General features: G+C 31.1%; 1 protein-coding gene across 3 annotated transcripts in view; it reads left to right on the forward strand.

Annotated features, from left to right (window-relative positions):
• The window catches only part of LOC118203405 (sodium/potassium-transporting ATPase subunit alpha-like), a 186,740-nt gene that overhangs the window by 77,215 nt on the left and 94,605 nt on the right, over nt 1-14,920 (forward strand). For all 3 annotated transcript variants that reach the window (XR_015041392.1, XM_085817579.1, XM_085817578.1), the window contains exons 4-8: nt 244-447; nt 3,774-3,887; nt 10,361-10,613; nt 13,709-13,977; nt 14,663-14,861. Coding sequence is in view for 2 of the 3 variants with exons in the window: in XM_085817579.1 (XP_085673705.1) it covers nt 244-447; nt 3,774-3,887; nt 10,361-10,613; nt 13,709-13,977; nt 14,663-14,861 (1,039 nt within the window). In the remaining variant the exon portion in view is untranslated. The remainder of the gene's footprint in view (nt 1-243; nt 448-3,773; nt 3,888-10,360; nt 10,614-13,708; nt 13,978-14,662; nt 14,862-14,920) is intronic.

The raw sequence follows: 14,920 nt of genomic DNA on the forward strand, positions 1-14,920 counted from the left end.
AAGAATTGTTTTGTAATTATATATATATCGAAATATAAATCGAATCGAAATATATATCGAAATATAAAGTCGTATCTCTAAGCTTATGCTGTTATTAAAATATCTTCAGTTACTGTCATTACAAAATTAAAAATAAAATTTTTGCTTCCAAATATAACAGAATTTTACACATCTGAAGTGAAAGATACCTTTATAAGATCTATGGGACCAATTTCTGTGCTTTAAGTAATATTTTTATTTCAGGGACTTACAACCATGCAAGCCCGGGAAATCTTTGAGAGGGACGGTCCAAATGCATTAACACCTCCTAAAAAAGTTCCGGAATGGGTTAAATTTTGCAAGCAGCTATTTGGCGGGTTTGCTCTTCTACTCTGGATAGGTGCAGTCCTTTGTTTTATTGCATATTCTATTCAAGTAGGAACCTCAGAAGGAAGTGTTGATGATAATGTAAGTTAAAAAATAAAACTGTTAATACAAAAGTATATAATGAGTAAATATTTTGCCTTTGTGCCAAAAAGAGTATACATGTTTGTTTCTTGATTTGCTTGTTTGACAATTTCATTGAACCTATTAATAAATAAACCATATAAGTATACCATAATTTCCATTTGAACTCTTTTTGTCTTTCACATTCTTGAACTCTTTTTTGAGTTTTGAACATTTTCTCTTTTTTGAACATTTGAACTCTTTTTGTTGCCATATAAGTATACCATAATTTCCATTTGAACTCTTTTTGTCTTTCACATTTTTGACACAGTCATACTACTTTTTATGAAAACTGTCGCTGATGCAAAGCTTCCGATGCAAGAGATCATAATGCTGTCGAAATAGAGCCTTTTGAGTGACTGAATTTACAAAGAATTTGGGCATGATGTGGAGACAGATTCAGTCGTCTTGTGACTATATAACACCATACTGCTCAACAATGTGGCTACATGGTTTGAGACACCATTGATGGCTAATCACCACTGGTTCATATCTGAGGCACAGTGAGAGTGTAACATTATTGTGTTGAGAAATGTGTTTCTATACAGAAACATTCGATTGCACATCTGTACTTCAAAATGGTTGCTGTAGTTGTTCCTTGCATCACCACAAGGAATAGTTATTATTCATAATTTTTTATCACCCTGTATGTTATATTTGCTATATTGCATTATATTTTTTCATTTAAAAATATTTATTTGTTAATGTATTATTTGGCCATCACTTTTCACCACATTCTACTCATTACTTTATGGTGTTCTCCTTTTTTTTTTTTTTTGTCAATATTTCGACAGTTAGCTGACTACATATATTCTTTAAGTTTAAAAAACTGAAATTCTTAGAACAGCCATTTTTTATATTGCATAATTATAAGTGTATTTTCTGGGAGAAACTTAAAACTTAAGTATGGAAAATGTATGTCAAGTTGGGCTCTTTCTTTTCAGAATAAAACTCATTTCACATCATTGCCTCATTTGGAAACTAATTTGTTAGAGCAGCTCTAATTTTTTTTTAAATTTTTATTTTATATTAACCCTCCAACCAGCCAAATGTTTTGCTGTAAAACCCCAAATTTGCCAAAACTGCTATGAGAAGGAGACATTGTATTGATTTTAATGCCAAAATGCTGCTGGTACTTTTATGCTTGAATTTGCAGCGAACTACACAGAGATGAGAAAATTGTATTTGCGGTCCCCACATGTCACTGCTTCCAAGAGTCCTGACATGAATCGTAACACCAAAAATGCTCTTGAACTCTCAACTAGAGAGACCTACGTTATCAGGATCCTCACATCAGAAGGAATATAATTCACTTCAATAACTGTTCTGTGCTATCCATGAATTATATATATTTGTAAAGAACTTCTCGTAATTGTAATAAATATGTTTTGAGTTCAAAATTGCAATAAATATTACACAACCTCGCCAAATGCACCAACCATTATATGGAGTCAGATGCAGTACCCGCCGCCAGTCACCCACAATGGTGACCCGGATGTGATTTGAATACGCAACCTTCTGATCTGAAGTCAGAAGTGCTACCTGCCGCCAGTCACACACACTGGGGAGCATTCTGACGTGTGGTTCCAATGGAGAAAATATTCAGACTGAATTAGCCACACCTCCTTCATTTTTAATTGTATCTGATTTGTTATATTTGGAAAGATATCGGAGGGAAAACAAAATCATTGCTTCATCAACCCACCTGAAATCAAGAGGCCTTGATGACATAGTGCAGAATGCTAAAATCTCATGACACTGGTCGTGAAGTTATGTCTCTTGTACTGTGAACTGGAACGAATTATTGCATTTGCAATGTCAGAACAATGTTGTTTGACACGTCATAAAAGCTTGGAAACAGTGACTTGCGGGGACCGCACACACAATTTTCTCATCTCTGTGTGGTCTGCCTCAAATTTATATTCTTGTAATATATTTTCTTAATTTCTTGGACATATTTCATGATGCATATGTATATACTTTCTTGTTATAAAAAGTATTCTAGGCTGTGTATTTATGGTCTGGCCTGTCAAAGGGTCATACATTTTATAGCTATCTTTTGTTTGAAATACTCATCAGCAAGAAGACATGAATTTTATCTATATAGTAAATTAATACATGAACTGCATTAAAGCAAAAATGTAAGATACTCTAATTGCTGATTTTTAATTTTGTATAGCTTTTAAAACAAGAAATAAGTCTATCTAATCTCTTTTGATGTATTTTTCACACCTTTAAAATTCTCTTAATTTCCTGATAATTCTGATATTTTAAGGTTATGCTTAACCACTTAACGGTTTATTTTTCCTGTCATACTATGACAAAAAATTAGCATATTTTTTATACACATTTTTATGAAGAAATTCATTATATAAACCCAAATCAACATTCAGAACTATAACAAGTGTTCAATTTATTGATTTATGCTAATTTTTATTTTCATCGTAAAAAGCACATTTTCCCTTAAAGTTGGCTTTTTTCGAACAAGTAAGCAAACGGGAAAGAACACTTTACAAAAATAGATCTCGGAATTAAAAATATTTTATTGTTATTACATTATTTTCCTTTTAAAATTCAGTTTTTGTATGATAAATTTTAAAACAGGAAGACAATCATAGTCCAACATCGCAATCAGGAAAAAAATATCGTGTTTCTTTTCTCACCCATTTTCCAAAATCATTTCTTTTCGAGCAACACACGACACATTGCCTTGTTGGTCTCAATTTTTTATCAGTGGGAGTATCTCATTATCATTCATTTCTACTTTTATTTTAGCTCCAAATTTAAAAGAACTAGTATTCGCAGTAGCTGGAACACCGAGCTAGTGAAATGAAATTTCGAGCCTTTACTTGCGTAAAAGAATTCAGCAAATCCTAGCCTTGAAACCAGTTGTTTTGCAATTCTAACTTTACTGGATTACTAGCTCCATCTATTAGAAACATTACACACTAAACAAGCAAAAAATTTGCGCAAATTAGCCGTTTGCCTGAGCGCCGTATGGGCAAAACTGGGAAGTGGTTAAGTATTTACTGCTATTTCATTTAAGTGCTACTCATTTTAAGGAAATATAAATTAACAAATTATGCTTGATAAATCTTAAAACATATAAGATATACATTTTAGTTTACATGTTCATATTTAAAAAAAATACACATTATTAAAAATTACTTTTTAAAATCATTTGCAGTTTTATTCCCTTCCACCCTTTTCTAAGTGACAACTTTTTTTAAACTTTTAAAGTTTTGCTTATGTTATTTTTGTAATTGTATGTTGATTTTTTTTTAAAGTTATATTTAGGTATTGTGTTAGCTACTGTTGTAATAGTTACTGGATGTTTCTCATATTACCAAGAAGCCAGAAGTTCAAAAATTATGGAGTCTTTCAAAAATATGGTGCCTCAGGTAAGATATCCTTAGTATGGAACTTTATAGTATGTAATATTTGAGCTACTGCAAATTCAAATCATTTTAAAGATTAGTTGTAAATATTGATATGAGAAACAGATGTTTATGAGTTTTGCTTTATTGTTATGTTTGCAAACTCTGAGTAAAATATTGTCTTTTTCGGTCATATATTTAAAACAAGGCTATGGAGTCTCAGAGTTAGGCAGATTTGTCGGTAAAAAGAGTCAGACTTGGAGTCGCTAAAAACACATTGACTCCCGACTCCAGTTTATGTTGGACAGTTTGAATTTGAAATTAAATTAAAGTGAATCGAAAAACTATTTAATGACAAACTGAGTTATTATTTTTATTTTTGGACTATGTATATTAATAAATAGTTATTTTCTATTTTATTGATTTGTTAATAAATAAATATAAGGGAGGTGAATGGATGTGATATTTGCCATTATTGATTAAACTGCTTCATTTAATTACAATATAGGAAAGCAACAATAGCAGTAAGAGGTCCCAAAATTGATGCCATTCTTAGAAAGCAAGCAGGAAAAGGAGCAATTATTAATCAAGCAACGTGATAGGGAAATACATATTTGGTGATGTAGAGGTTGTTAGAATTAAGAAGTTTTTTAGAAGATGTAGATAACCATAATGTGTTTCAGCAACAGGAAAGACTGGAATGATCTTGCAGAATTGGAAACTCTTCTTCCTGCACTACATGTAGCCTTAAAAAAGCTACAATCTGAAGAATTAACAGGAGGTGAGAAAGGAAGAATGTGACATTTGTTCTTTCTGAAGTGGAGGGTTTATTGCAGAAGGAATTATTTCTTCAATGAAAAAAGGAGAAACTAGTTTGCTAGACGATGAGATATTCCTAGGGTCAATATATCTAGATCCAAAACACCGAATTTTGTTAGATGACGAACAAATTAAAAAAGCAAAGAAAGCCATCTATGAACTTTCATTAAGAATGAAATTATTCACAACAGAATAACATGCTTTCTCTTCATCAAGGTATTCAAATCAGGATAATCAAACTGCAGATTGAATCTCTATCATCCTCTTCGAGTGATGAATTAGATTTTGAGAAATATTTGGATAATATTGAAAAGGCTTAGATCTTGGGCAAAGCAAATGAAAATAAAGAACCAAAAGCCTTTAGATATAAAAATGGAAAATATACAAACACAATTTCTATACAGCATTTGAAGAAATAGAGAAATATGTTTGCTCTTGCAAGACACCTCTTTTAATCCTTTCGCGCCGACTGTCACGTATACGTGCCAGCAACGAACACACTTATCTACCGGCCGACATGCGGGCGTGCCAGAGCAATGTTGCGTTTTCTACCGAATGTCACGTATTTGTGCCAGTACCTTGGAACGTTTTTCAAACTATAATTTCTGCCACAAGATGGCACTGTATGCCCATATGGTTTCAGATACATGTACATTAGACATTCTACTCAAAATGAGAGAAGCATGACTCACATACACGTGTTTTTGATTATATAAACAAACGGGGAAATAAATGTTTCCGAATGGCGTGATTTATGACGTCTCTTTAAATCGCACGTGGTAGTTGTTTACTGTAAGTAGAGAAGTTTTATTTGCTCTAAAGCTTTGGGTATTTCGGTTTGCAGTTCAGTTTTTAGAAAATAATTAGATCTTGTTAGACGTGAATTCTTTGTTTTTACCGTTGCAATGTCGAAGCGTCGAAAATGTTTAACAGAGCATGAAATAGCAGAAATGATGCAAAATATTTCAGATATTGATTCTGAAATTCTGATATTGATTCTGAAAGATTAACTGAAAGACATTTTCCAAAACTTTGTTCAGAAGAGACTGATAAGAAAATGAGACGACGGTGCTTCGTTCGTTCACATTCCCGGAAAAATCCTCCAAAACGGCAAATGAGTTATTACGACTTCAAGGAATGTAACATAGGACTGTATGTAGATCCTTGTTTTCAAATTTTTCATACGAAAAGAGAATTTTAAGTAATATATTTAGTTTTCAGATGTATAATGTTAAAAGTCATAAAATGGTGAGTAATTAAAATAAAATGTGTAAAATATGCATTTAAACAAGAAATAAGGTAATTAAAGTATATATATATAAATATCTATAAAGCATAAGCCGTTTAAATACTCTATAGAGCATTATTAAACAGTGCGTTGATACTTCGGAAATTTCATGGATTTAGGCTTAGTAGCAAAAAAGCCCCCGGCCCTGGAGAGACGCTCGCGGAAGACACTGCCGGCCTCCGCGATAAGCGCTCATTTTCGCTACCCGGCTCAAAGGGGTTAAAACTTATAAAAATCTAGCATGAAAAGTTAAAAGAAGTAGCCATAACAGTAACAGCTCTTTCTCCTACTCAAGTCAACGTGGAAAGACTTTTCTGAGCTCTGAAGTTCATCAAATTGGATGCCGAAGATCTTGCCAAAGCTATACTATTTCTTAGAAATTACTAATGCCAGTTTTTCCATTTCATAATAAATGCTAATTAATATAAATAATTTGCTGTGCCATGAATTGTTTTCTGTAGCATCTGTTACTTCTTTTATATTAAAAAAATAAGCTGCAACCCATGTGTATATGTTTACTTATATATGAAGGAGTCAGAGTCTTTAAGATTCCAGGAGTCGGAGTCTGTCATTTTCCCTACCGACTCCACAGCCCTGATTTAAAAGCAGCATTTTTTAAATGCCAGCAGAAAAACTTAACAAAATTGCATCCCTTACGTATTACAGTAACATGAAACTGTAATATAGTTTGTCAATAGATAGCATTGAGATTTAATAAATTTAATAGATGAAATTCTGAATCTTATTGCTTATTAATTTATTTCTTAATTTAGTTCCTATTTTAATGTTATCTGTTACCACCAAAATTTAATTAGGCTTTACTAGAGTATGGCAGCAGACGCAACCAATCTTTTTTTGTAAGAGTGGCAAAACGTAGTCTAGAGGAGAGCAGGAAAGCATTGCTTGAATCTAATGCCATATTCCAGTCAATTTTAATGGTGACATAGATTTAATTAAATTCTTGGTGATTATTTGTTAATTATCCATTCAGATACTGCATACACTTTTTGTACTTATTTACCATTAATTATTATATCATATCATTTCTATTTATTAATGGATAACTGATTAATAAAATACCCCCAAAAAATGTGCCAATTATAACTGACAGACGATGAAATGATGTACAGACAGAAGCAATTTTTGTTGATAACACAACAATAAACAGTTAAGTGACGTGTGTTTATTTGTTATGTGGCCTTATCAAATGAGTCCATGAGACCTTCAGAGTTGAATTAAAACATCGGAACTACAGCAACAAACTGATAGATTTCTGTATAAATAACTAGAAAGAGTTAATGCTTTGCAAACAAACTATGTCTTCATATTTTTCTTGAGGGGTTTTGTCTGAAAATCTTGTATTGGCTTATATGCTCTCTCTCTCTCTTCAGTAGCAAATTATAATATATCCAATAGGAAAAAATTCTAAATCCAAATCCAATTATACAGAGTGCCGCCTGAGATAACCACTGACCTGTCTTTGTTGTAAAAGTCTTACAGTGTTAATAGTCATCCTGACAGAAGGGAATATTTCCTCCATGTAAAAATATAAATATTACATGGGCATACAAGGCCAGTGTATAAGCATAGATATTTTGATTACAAACATTGTCTTGTACAAGTTACATATGATAATTACATAAAATCATGACATCTGTGTTTATATTTAAACAATATCTGAATTCATATTTACAGTACTTTTACTGAGATAATCAAAGTAAACTCGTAATTTATTTAAACATTGACTGGATCTTCAATATCATTTACAATATTTTTATCAAGTACATTCAAACTGGATAGTAATATGCCCAATTATACACTGCAAGCTGTAATAACCAGTGACAGCATTTATAAAATAGAATGCAAAATTAAATTTAAAACATACTCAGCTTGCTTTTATGTAGTGTTAATTTTTTTTTCCAAAATAAATAATCTATTTAATTTTCACAGCCCTTTATTCCAAGTTGAATATGTTTGAATTTAATTTTTTGTTTTATTATATTTATTCACACACACACACACACATGTGGAGAAGTATTGGAATTTGCAAACTATGTCTATTTTTATGAAAAGTATTGAAACAAAGGTGCTGATTATGCTGCTGAAGAATGATGCAAATGATCAGAGTCGAATACATAATTGTACATGTGCGTGTCTGTAGACCTTGGTGATGTAAAAGGGATACAAGTGCACAAGGGTTTTCGCCAATTCTTGTACTCAAACTGCTTCATGACATTCATCATGTTTCTCACAAGTATTAGGTAAATTTGATAAGATATCTGGTTAATTGTGTAGGTACAAATGTATGGATAATGGAATAAGTTGGAGAACTGTCAATAAATTGGAAGCACGTAAATCACAAGTTACAGGTGCCAGAAGAGCTTTATGTTATGCCCAGTGTCATCTGATATTTGTGGAAACACTTTCAAGACCATATTCAGAAAGATCCACAATTAAGAATGAGGCTTGTTATTTGACACTTCTGATGCAATGATGCAAGATTGCTACTGTACGCAGTCTGGCTAAAACGTTTTAGGATTGAGGTCATAAAAAAACTGACTGCAGTAAAAACATTTTTTAAACTAATTATTGTACATATAACCCTTGTAAAGTTATACATTGGTTGGCACAGTCTGCAAACCATTACATACCATGGTGGAAATCATGTGCTCTTAGCTCCCTTGTACCATTTTGTTGTATCGTCTTGATATTGTCGAATCAATGCTCTTTCAGTTTTAAGTTCAGGTTTGGAAATAAATTGTAATCTGGTAGGCAAATGGGGTGGGGGTTTCAGAGTTTTTTGGGGGGAGGGGAGGGCAAAAATATACAGATAACAATTGCATTATGAGATGGCGTGTTATATTGCAGCAAGAACCAGTTTTTGTTTCTATCAAAGTCCAGACACACACGTGCAGTGCTTTTCAATAGCTATTCCATTGCACCCATGTAAAATACTATAATCACTGTTTTTCCTTCAGGAACAAATTCCTGCTGACCTGGATTCTTGGAAATGCATTTCCTTTGGCTTATGGGCAAGTTTCGGCTAATCCACTGTGCACTTTGTCTCTTCATTTCTAGGTTGTAGGCGAAGCACCAAATCACCTGTTATGATTTTTTCTTAAAACATCTGGATTGCAGTTTTGCATATTAAGAATATCCTGACAAGCTGCCATACTATCATGCCTTTGTTCTGTTTTTAGTGAATGCAGAACAAAATGTGCACAGAATTTCTTTTTTCTCAAATCCTCACCAGTTATTGTATGGACAGTTTCTTGATCAATGTTTAAATGTTCTACAAGCATTCTAATAGTTAATCTATAATCCTGATGTAGCACAGCATGGATAGCTTCAATGTTCGGGTCAATTCGGCTTGTGTGAGAACATCTCATTCTTTCATCATCGCTATTATCTTGAAATCTGCTAATCCACAAAAACATGTTAGAATGTGGCAAACATTCTTCACCATAAGCGTTCTGTATTATTTGATAAGTTTCATTAGCAGTTTTGCCACTTTTAAAACAAAACTTTATTTTACATCTCTGTTCCAAATATGATTCCGTTACAAACATAAATAACATTCAAACACCAGACACTATAGTACTATTCAGATAGTAACTATTCAATCAGTCTTGAAGCTTTTTAGCCAAATATTCTGTGGTGCCACTGGAACCTGAGTTAAATGTCAAAAGACCAGCTGTTTGCTGGTTACGATTTTACTTCTCTTTTAAACTTATGCCATTTGACCAAAAATGTACTTTGCTATTTACTAAACCTCTAGACCAAGAAAATATGTGACAAAATGAAACTTAAAATAAAGAAAAACTGACTGTTGGTAAAACGTAAATAAAATGTCATTAATTTTCTTTCAGTCGTTCAGTTATGTTCAGCTGTTATAAGTGTCAAATGTTTAATGCTACTTGATAAATTTCATAGAGTTGATTTTATTCTCAAGTTTATTTTATAATTATGTTTAATAATAAGGCATTCTACTTACGGATCTATTTTATTCTTAGGATGGTATTACAAATGTGAAGTTCAGCATAGATAATATCTTTAATAGAATTTATTCAATTCCCATTTGCTAATAGGTTCTTAATTCCTTTCATTAATGGTCCTTTAAAGTACTTATGAACTCTGATCAGAAATCTTCTTCTTTTTAAAATTTTATCTTTACAGCAGAAAACCATTTTGTTAAAAATGCATACTCAATTTGTATTTGTTTTTGTAAGATTCTGCTATATATACGACTCTTTTGACACATATATTTTTCAGTTATTGTAAATATTTTCCCCTCCTTTATAAAATTTTAAAAATATGCACCTTTGTTAGAATTTTGTATATTATGCATGAAATTTACAAAAACGTTAATGAAATATGTTTGTTGTAATAGTATGCAACTCTCATAAGAGAAGGTCAGAAACTTACACTGCCTGCAGAAGATGTTGTGGTAGGTGACTTAGTAGAAGTTAAAGGAGGTGACAGAGTACCAGCAGATATTAGAGTCATCTCTGCTCAAGGTTTTAAAGTTGACAATTCTTCATTAACTGGGGAATCAGAACCACAAACTCGTTCTCCAGAAATGACCAATGAAAATCCTTTGGAAACGAGGAACATTGCCTTTTTCTCTACCAACTGTGTTGAAGGTATGCCTGAATTATTTTCTCATTTCTTTTTAAATATCTTTAATAAACTAAACAGCTCATTTTCAATGACATATTCCTAGGTATTAACATGCATGTGTATTTTTTTATTTGATGTCATGCACTTAAAGCTTTCCCATATGTACTAGTTGGGCTTTCCTCGTGCTCACCTATATAATGTTTCATCTGAACTCTGATTTTATTTCCTTTATTTGATTGAAGGCATTTGGTGAACTATAATATTTATAAATAAGAATGAAACCACAGCTGTGGTTCCCGAGCATCTTTTTCTATAATTAACAATAAAAATTCAAACTGTTTCTTGATAAGATAGTGGTAATAATAATAGCCTACAAAAAATAATGAGCTAAATCTAAGTAGAAAATTAAGGAAAGGTGTGCAATTTGCTATGTTAACTGAGCTTAAGTTCCTTGGAATCTTCCTACGTCAGACAGAAGAATGCTAACTGATCGAACAGCTACTCAGCCACCAAGAGTGTGATCATGACAAATGTTAATACTGTACAGGGGCAGGTGGAGACTCCTGGCAATAACATTTTTGGAGCTCCTAAAGAAAATATTTGTGTATCTGTATGCTTGAAATGCAATTAATGCTGAAGTGTAATAAATAATTAAATATACATAATTATTTAATATGGTTAATATTTTAATAAAATTGTGATTTAATATTTTTATTTTTAAATATTCTTATATTATCTCTTCATATCAATACTATAATACATAAAAATTAAAATTGTATCAAGAAATTAAATATTATATGGGAAAGAAAAGCAAAACTTCAAACTGTTAAAACATATTATAGAATATTTTAAAATAATTGATCATTAAATTAGATGTTTATCAAGAAGCAGGTTAAATTAACATTTTCCTTGACTTTCTAGCAAATTTATAAATTGTTTTTCTTCTTTAACTCTTCTTGTTAAGTCATATATTACAGTCATACGGTTTATTATTCTTCTGACATCATATTTCTTAAGCATATTTTTACCTTTTTTAAGACAGAGAAAAATCTCTGTACGATGCATTAAAAACCGGAATAGTCGCAAAAATATTTGAATAACTTCTACATTAGAAGAAAACTGGTGACATTTCTCTTGAGGCATGATATACTTGCATGTCAGAAGTAAATTTGTTTTCAGTTTCTTTTGAAAACAATAAAACTAATCTACTTCATCATCAAAATTCATAACATAAACATAATTTTTACAAATCTATTTTAACTCTTTTAAATGCACTTCAGTGGAATAAACACAGTTTAACTAATCCAATGGAATTCAACTAATTTAAATAAAAGAACATTTTAAAATTATCTCTATTATATTTATATAATTTGTTTCTGTGAGCAAGTTGTGATATTATGTTGCAAATAATATTAAAATAATTAAAGATGATTTTTCATGCTTTGAAGTAGATAAGAGAATGGGGCGAAATTTAAAATGTCACTCAAATTATATATATATCAAATGAATTGATGAATATATGATTTTATTGTGTTACTTGTGATGAACAATTTTTTTATTTTATCATCATTATATATTTAATTAGGAAAAGCTTCCAGACCACCATGGTTCACTGAGCCCATTGTGGCCACCTGTTCCACCAACTTCTTAATTTACCTGTGATACTGCATCAGTCAGTCTATTGTAATAGATAATGGTGTGATTCTGCAGAAGTTTGAAAGTGGCATTCAAGAAACTCAGTTAGTCAGGAAAAAAATTGCTCCTGTTTTTCTTTACTATTATATTCTTTGTTTCTGACTTTGTGAGGGAAAATTTCATAAGGTGTGGTTTATGAAATTAAGTATAGTTTGAACTGCAATAGTTTGAAGGTCTGGATATTAGATAATTCCAGATATTAGAAGTCCAAATTTCGGAGTTTACATAGTATATGCTGTTAGTTTTACTATGAAATAATAGACTTAATGTGAATATTTAACAAACAGTTTGTAAATGCATTTGATTGCTATTTAATGTGGCATTGAACTAGATATCATGCATGCATTTTGAACTGAAGATCTGCTTTAGAAATACAAAACTGTTATCGTAAAAGCTTAATACACTGTTCTATAACATAAGTGAATATCGCAAACATTCTTTAAATAAATACCAAACTCACTCAAAAAAACTCCGATTGAAAGAGCTAACTTCTCTTGAAAGCATATATAAATCTGTAAATATGCTCTACTGAAATAGTGTTGAGTTTTGGATTTATCTAAAATGGTAAATTATTTCAATTTTTAAAATTTATTAGTGATTTCAATATTTTCAATAGATGGCACAAGTAACTACTTCTTGCAAACTAGCCAAATTTTCTGGTCTGTTATCAGAGTGCAGGTTTTTCCTTGATTATTTTCAGTTCTGTATTTGAAGAAGAAAGTTATATTCAAATCTTTTCAAAACTAGCCCTAGTATGCACCTTACACTGATTCTTGTTGTTTTCATATCTCCAAACATAATAGAGAGATATTCCTAACCCTAAATCATTTTTGTACTTTCAATGTTTTATTACTTGTGTAATATGAATACAAGCCAGTTTTCCTTAGGAAAGTCCTTCCTTAAAATATCCCTTCGCTTAGACCTTTGCATTCATAGCCATAATCATATAAATGAAATCAAACCAAACCTAAATCCTTTAATTATTACATGCAAAATCTCAATTATCAGATGCATTTTGCTGTTTCTATTGTAAGCTATAATTATACATATATGTAATGTCACTCAATAAGATACAAGTCTTTGTTAGAAGGTGTTCTCAAAGTCTTTTATGCTGTTTCCATAGCCAATATCTATTTAAAAATAATTTCTATGAAATAGTTAAGTCCAGAAATGGGATTTTCTATCTTTCTTTTATTACAGCAATAATTTAATCCACTCTGCACATTTTGAAATTATTATATGTATAATGTAATTTTAAAAAATTCTTAGTGATTCATATATTTTTGAAATTTTAGTTATTTTTTATAAAATAAAATAATTGCTTGTTAAAGTGAGCAACATTTAAGGAGGCAGATTCACATGCATCTCCGAAGCCACAGTTTATATGGCTATGCCTGGTACAGATTATCATTTTATTTTCCAGGGACTGGGCGAGGTATTGTAATCAACACGGGTGACCGAACGGTAATGGGACGTATTGCAAACCTTGCATCTGGCTTGGAAATGGGTGATACACCAATTGCAAGGGAAATTGCCCACTTTATCCATATCATCACTAGCGTGGCTGTTTTCTTAGGTGTTACATTCTTCTTCATTGCTTTCATTTTGGGTTATTATTGGTTGGATGCTGTTATCTTTTTAATTGGAATAATTGTTGCCAATGTACCTGAAGGTCTCTTGGCTACTGTCACGGTAGGATTTATTTACATTTGTGTATTTAAAAATCTGTTATTAGTGCCATGATACATAATGTCTTCATAATCTTATTATTCAATTATTTTAAATTTAGATTATTTATAACACTAAAAAAATTCAGTAAATAAAGTAGTTTAATTAAGAAATAAGCATGTATGTTTGATTTCTTTTTCAAAGTGACTCTTCTGAAGTGAAGTACCTAAAAAGCACTTTTTTTTCCTTAACTCTTAAATTAAGTTAACCTGAATTTTAGACTTTATGCCTGGGAAAATTACATCTTTATTTTTAAAATTCTAAACTTCGGAAGTGCGCTTTTTTTTTTATGTGAAGTGATAAATTTTCAATTATCTCATCATTTTATCCCTTGTCTTGCATATAATATTAACAGAAATATTAGTGAATTGTTAATGTAGTATAGATTGCAGCTTCATTAGTAATTTTTATTGGTATTTATTGTTGTTATATATGTGTTGTATTTTTTATTGTGCATTGAATCTTTTTTTAATTTTATGTTGGAACTCTTTTGCTGTAGTTTTTTAAAGACTAATTATTTTTATTGTTCAGTTGAAGCATCTAAAAATTATTTATCTGCATAAACATCATGTTTATTCTAATTGGAGGGTGTTTTTTTTTTATATTTAAAATAATGTTTCCTGCATTAAGTTATTACTTTTTGTTCTAGGTATGCTTGACCTTAACTGCCAAAAGAATGGCTTCCAAAAATTGCCTTGTGAAAAATTTGGAAGCAGTAGAAACATTAGGTTCTACATCTACAATATGCTCTGATAAAACAGGTACTCTAACACAGAATAGAATGACTGTAGCACATATGTGGTTTGATAATCAAATCATTGAAGCAGACACGACAGAAGATCAATCGGGTAAGAATTTAATTTGTATGAGTATTATCATTTCATTGATAATATTGTAATAAAATACT

Source organism: Stegodyphus dumicola, chromosome 5, assembly GCF_044657685.1.
Source record: "Stegodyphus dumicola isolate Sdum_Otavi_A_Nest chromosome 5, ASM4465768v1".
In the NCBI taxonomy this organism is placed as follows: domain Eukaryota; kingdom Metazoa; phylum Arthropoda; class Arachnida; order Araneae; family Eresidae; genus Stegodyphus; species Stegodyphus dumicola.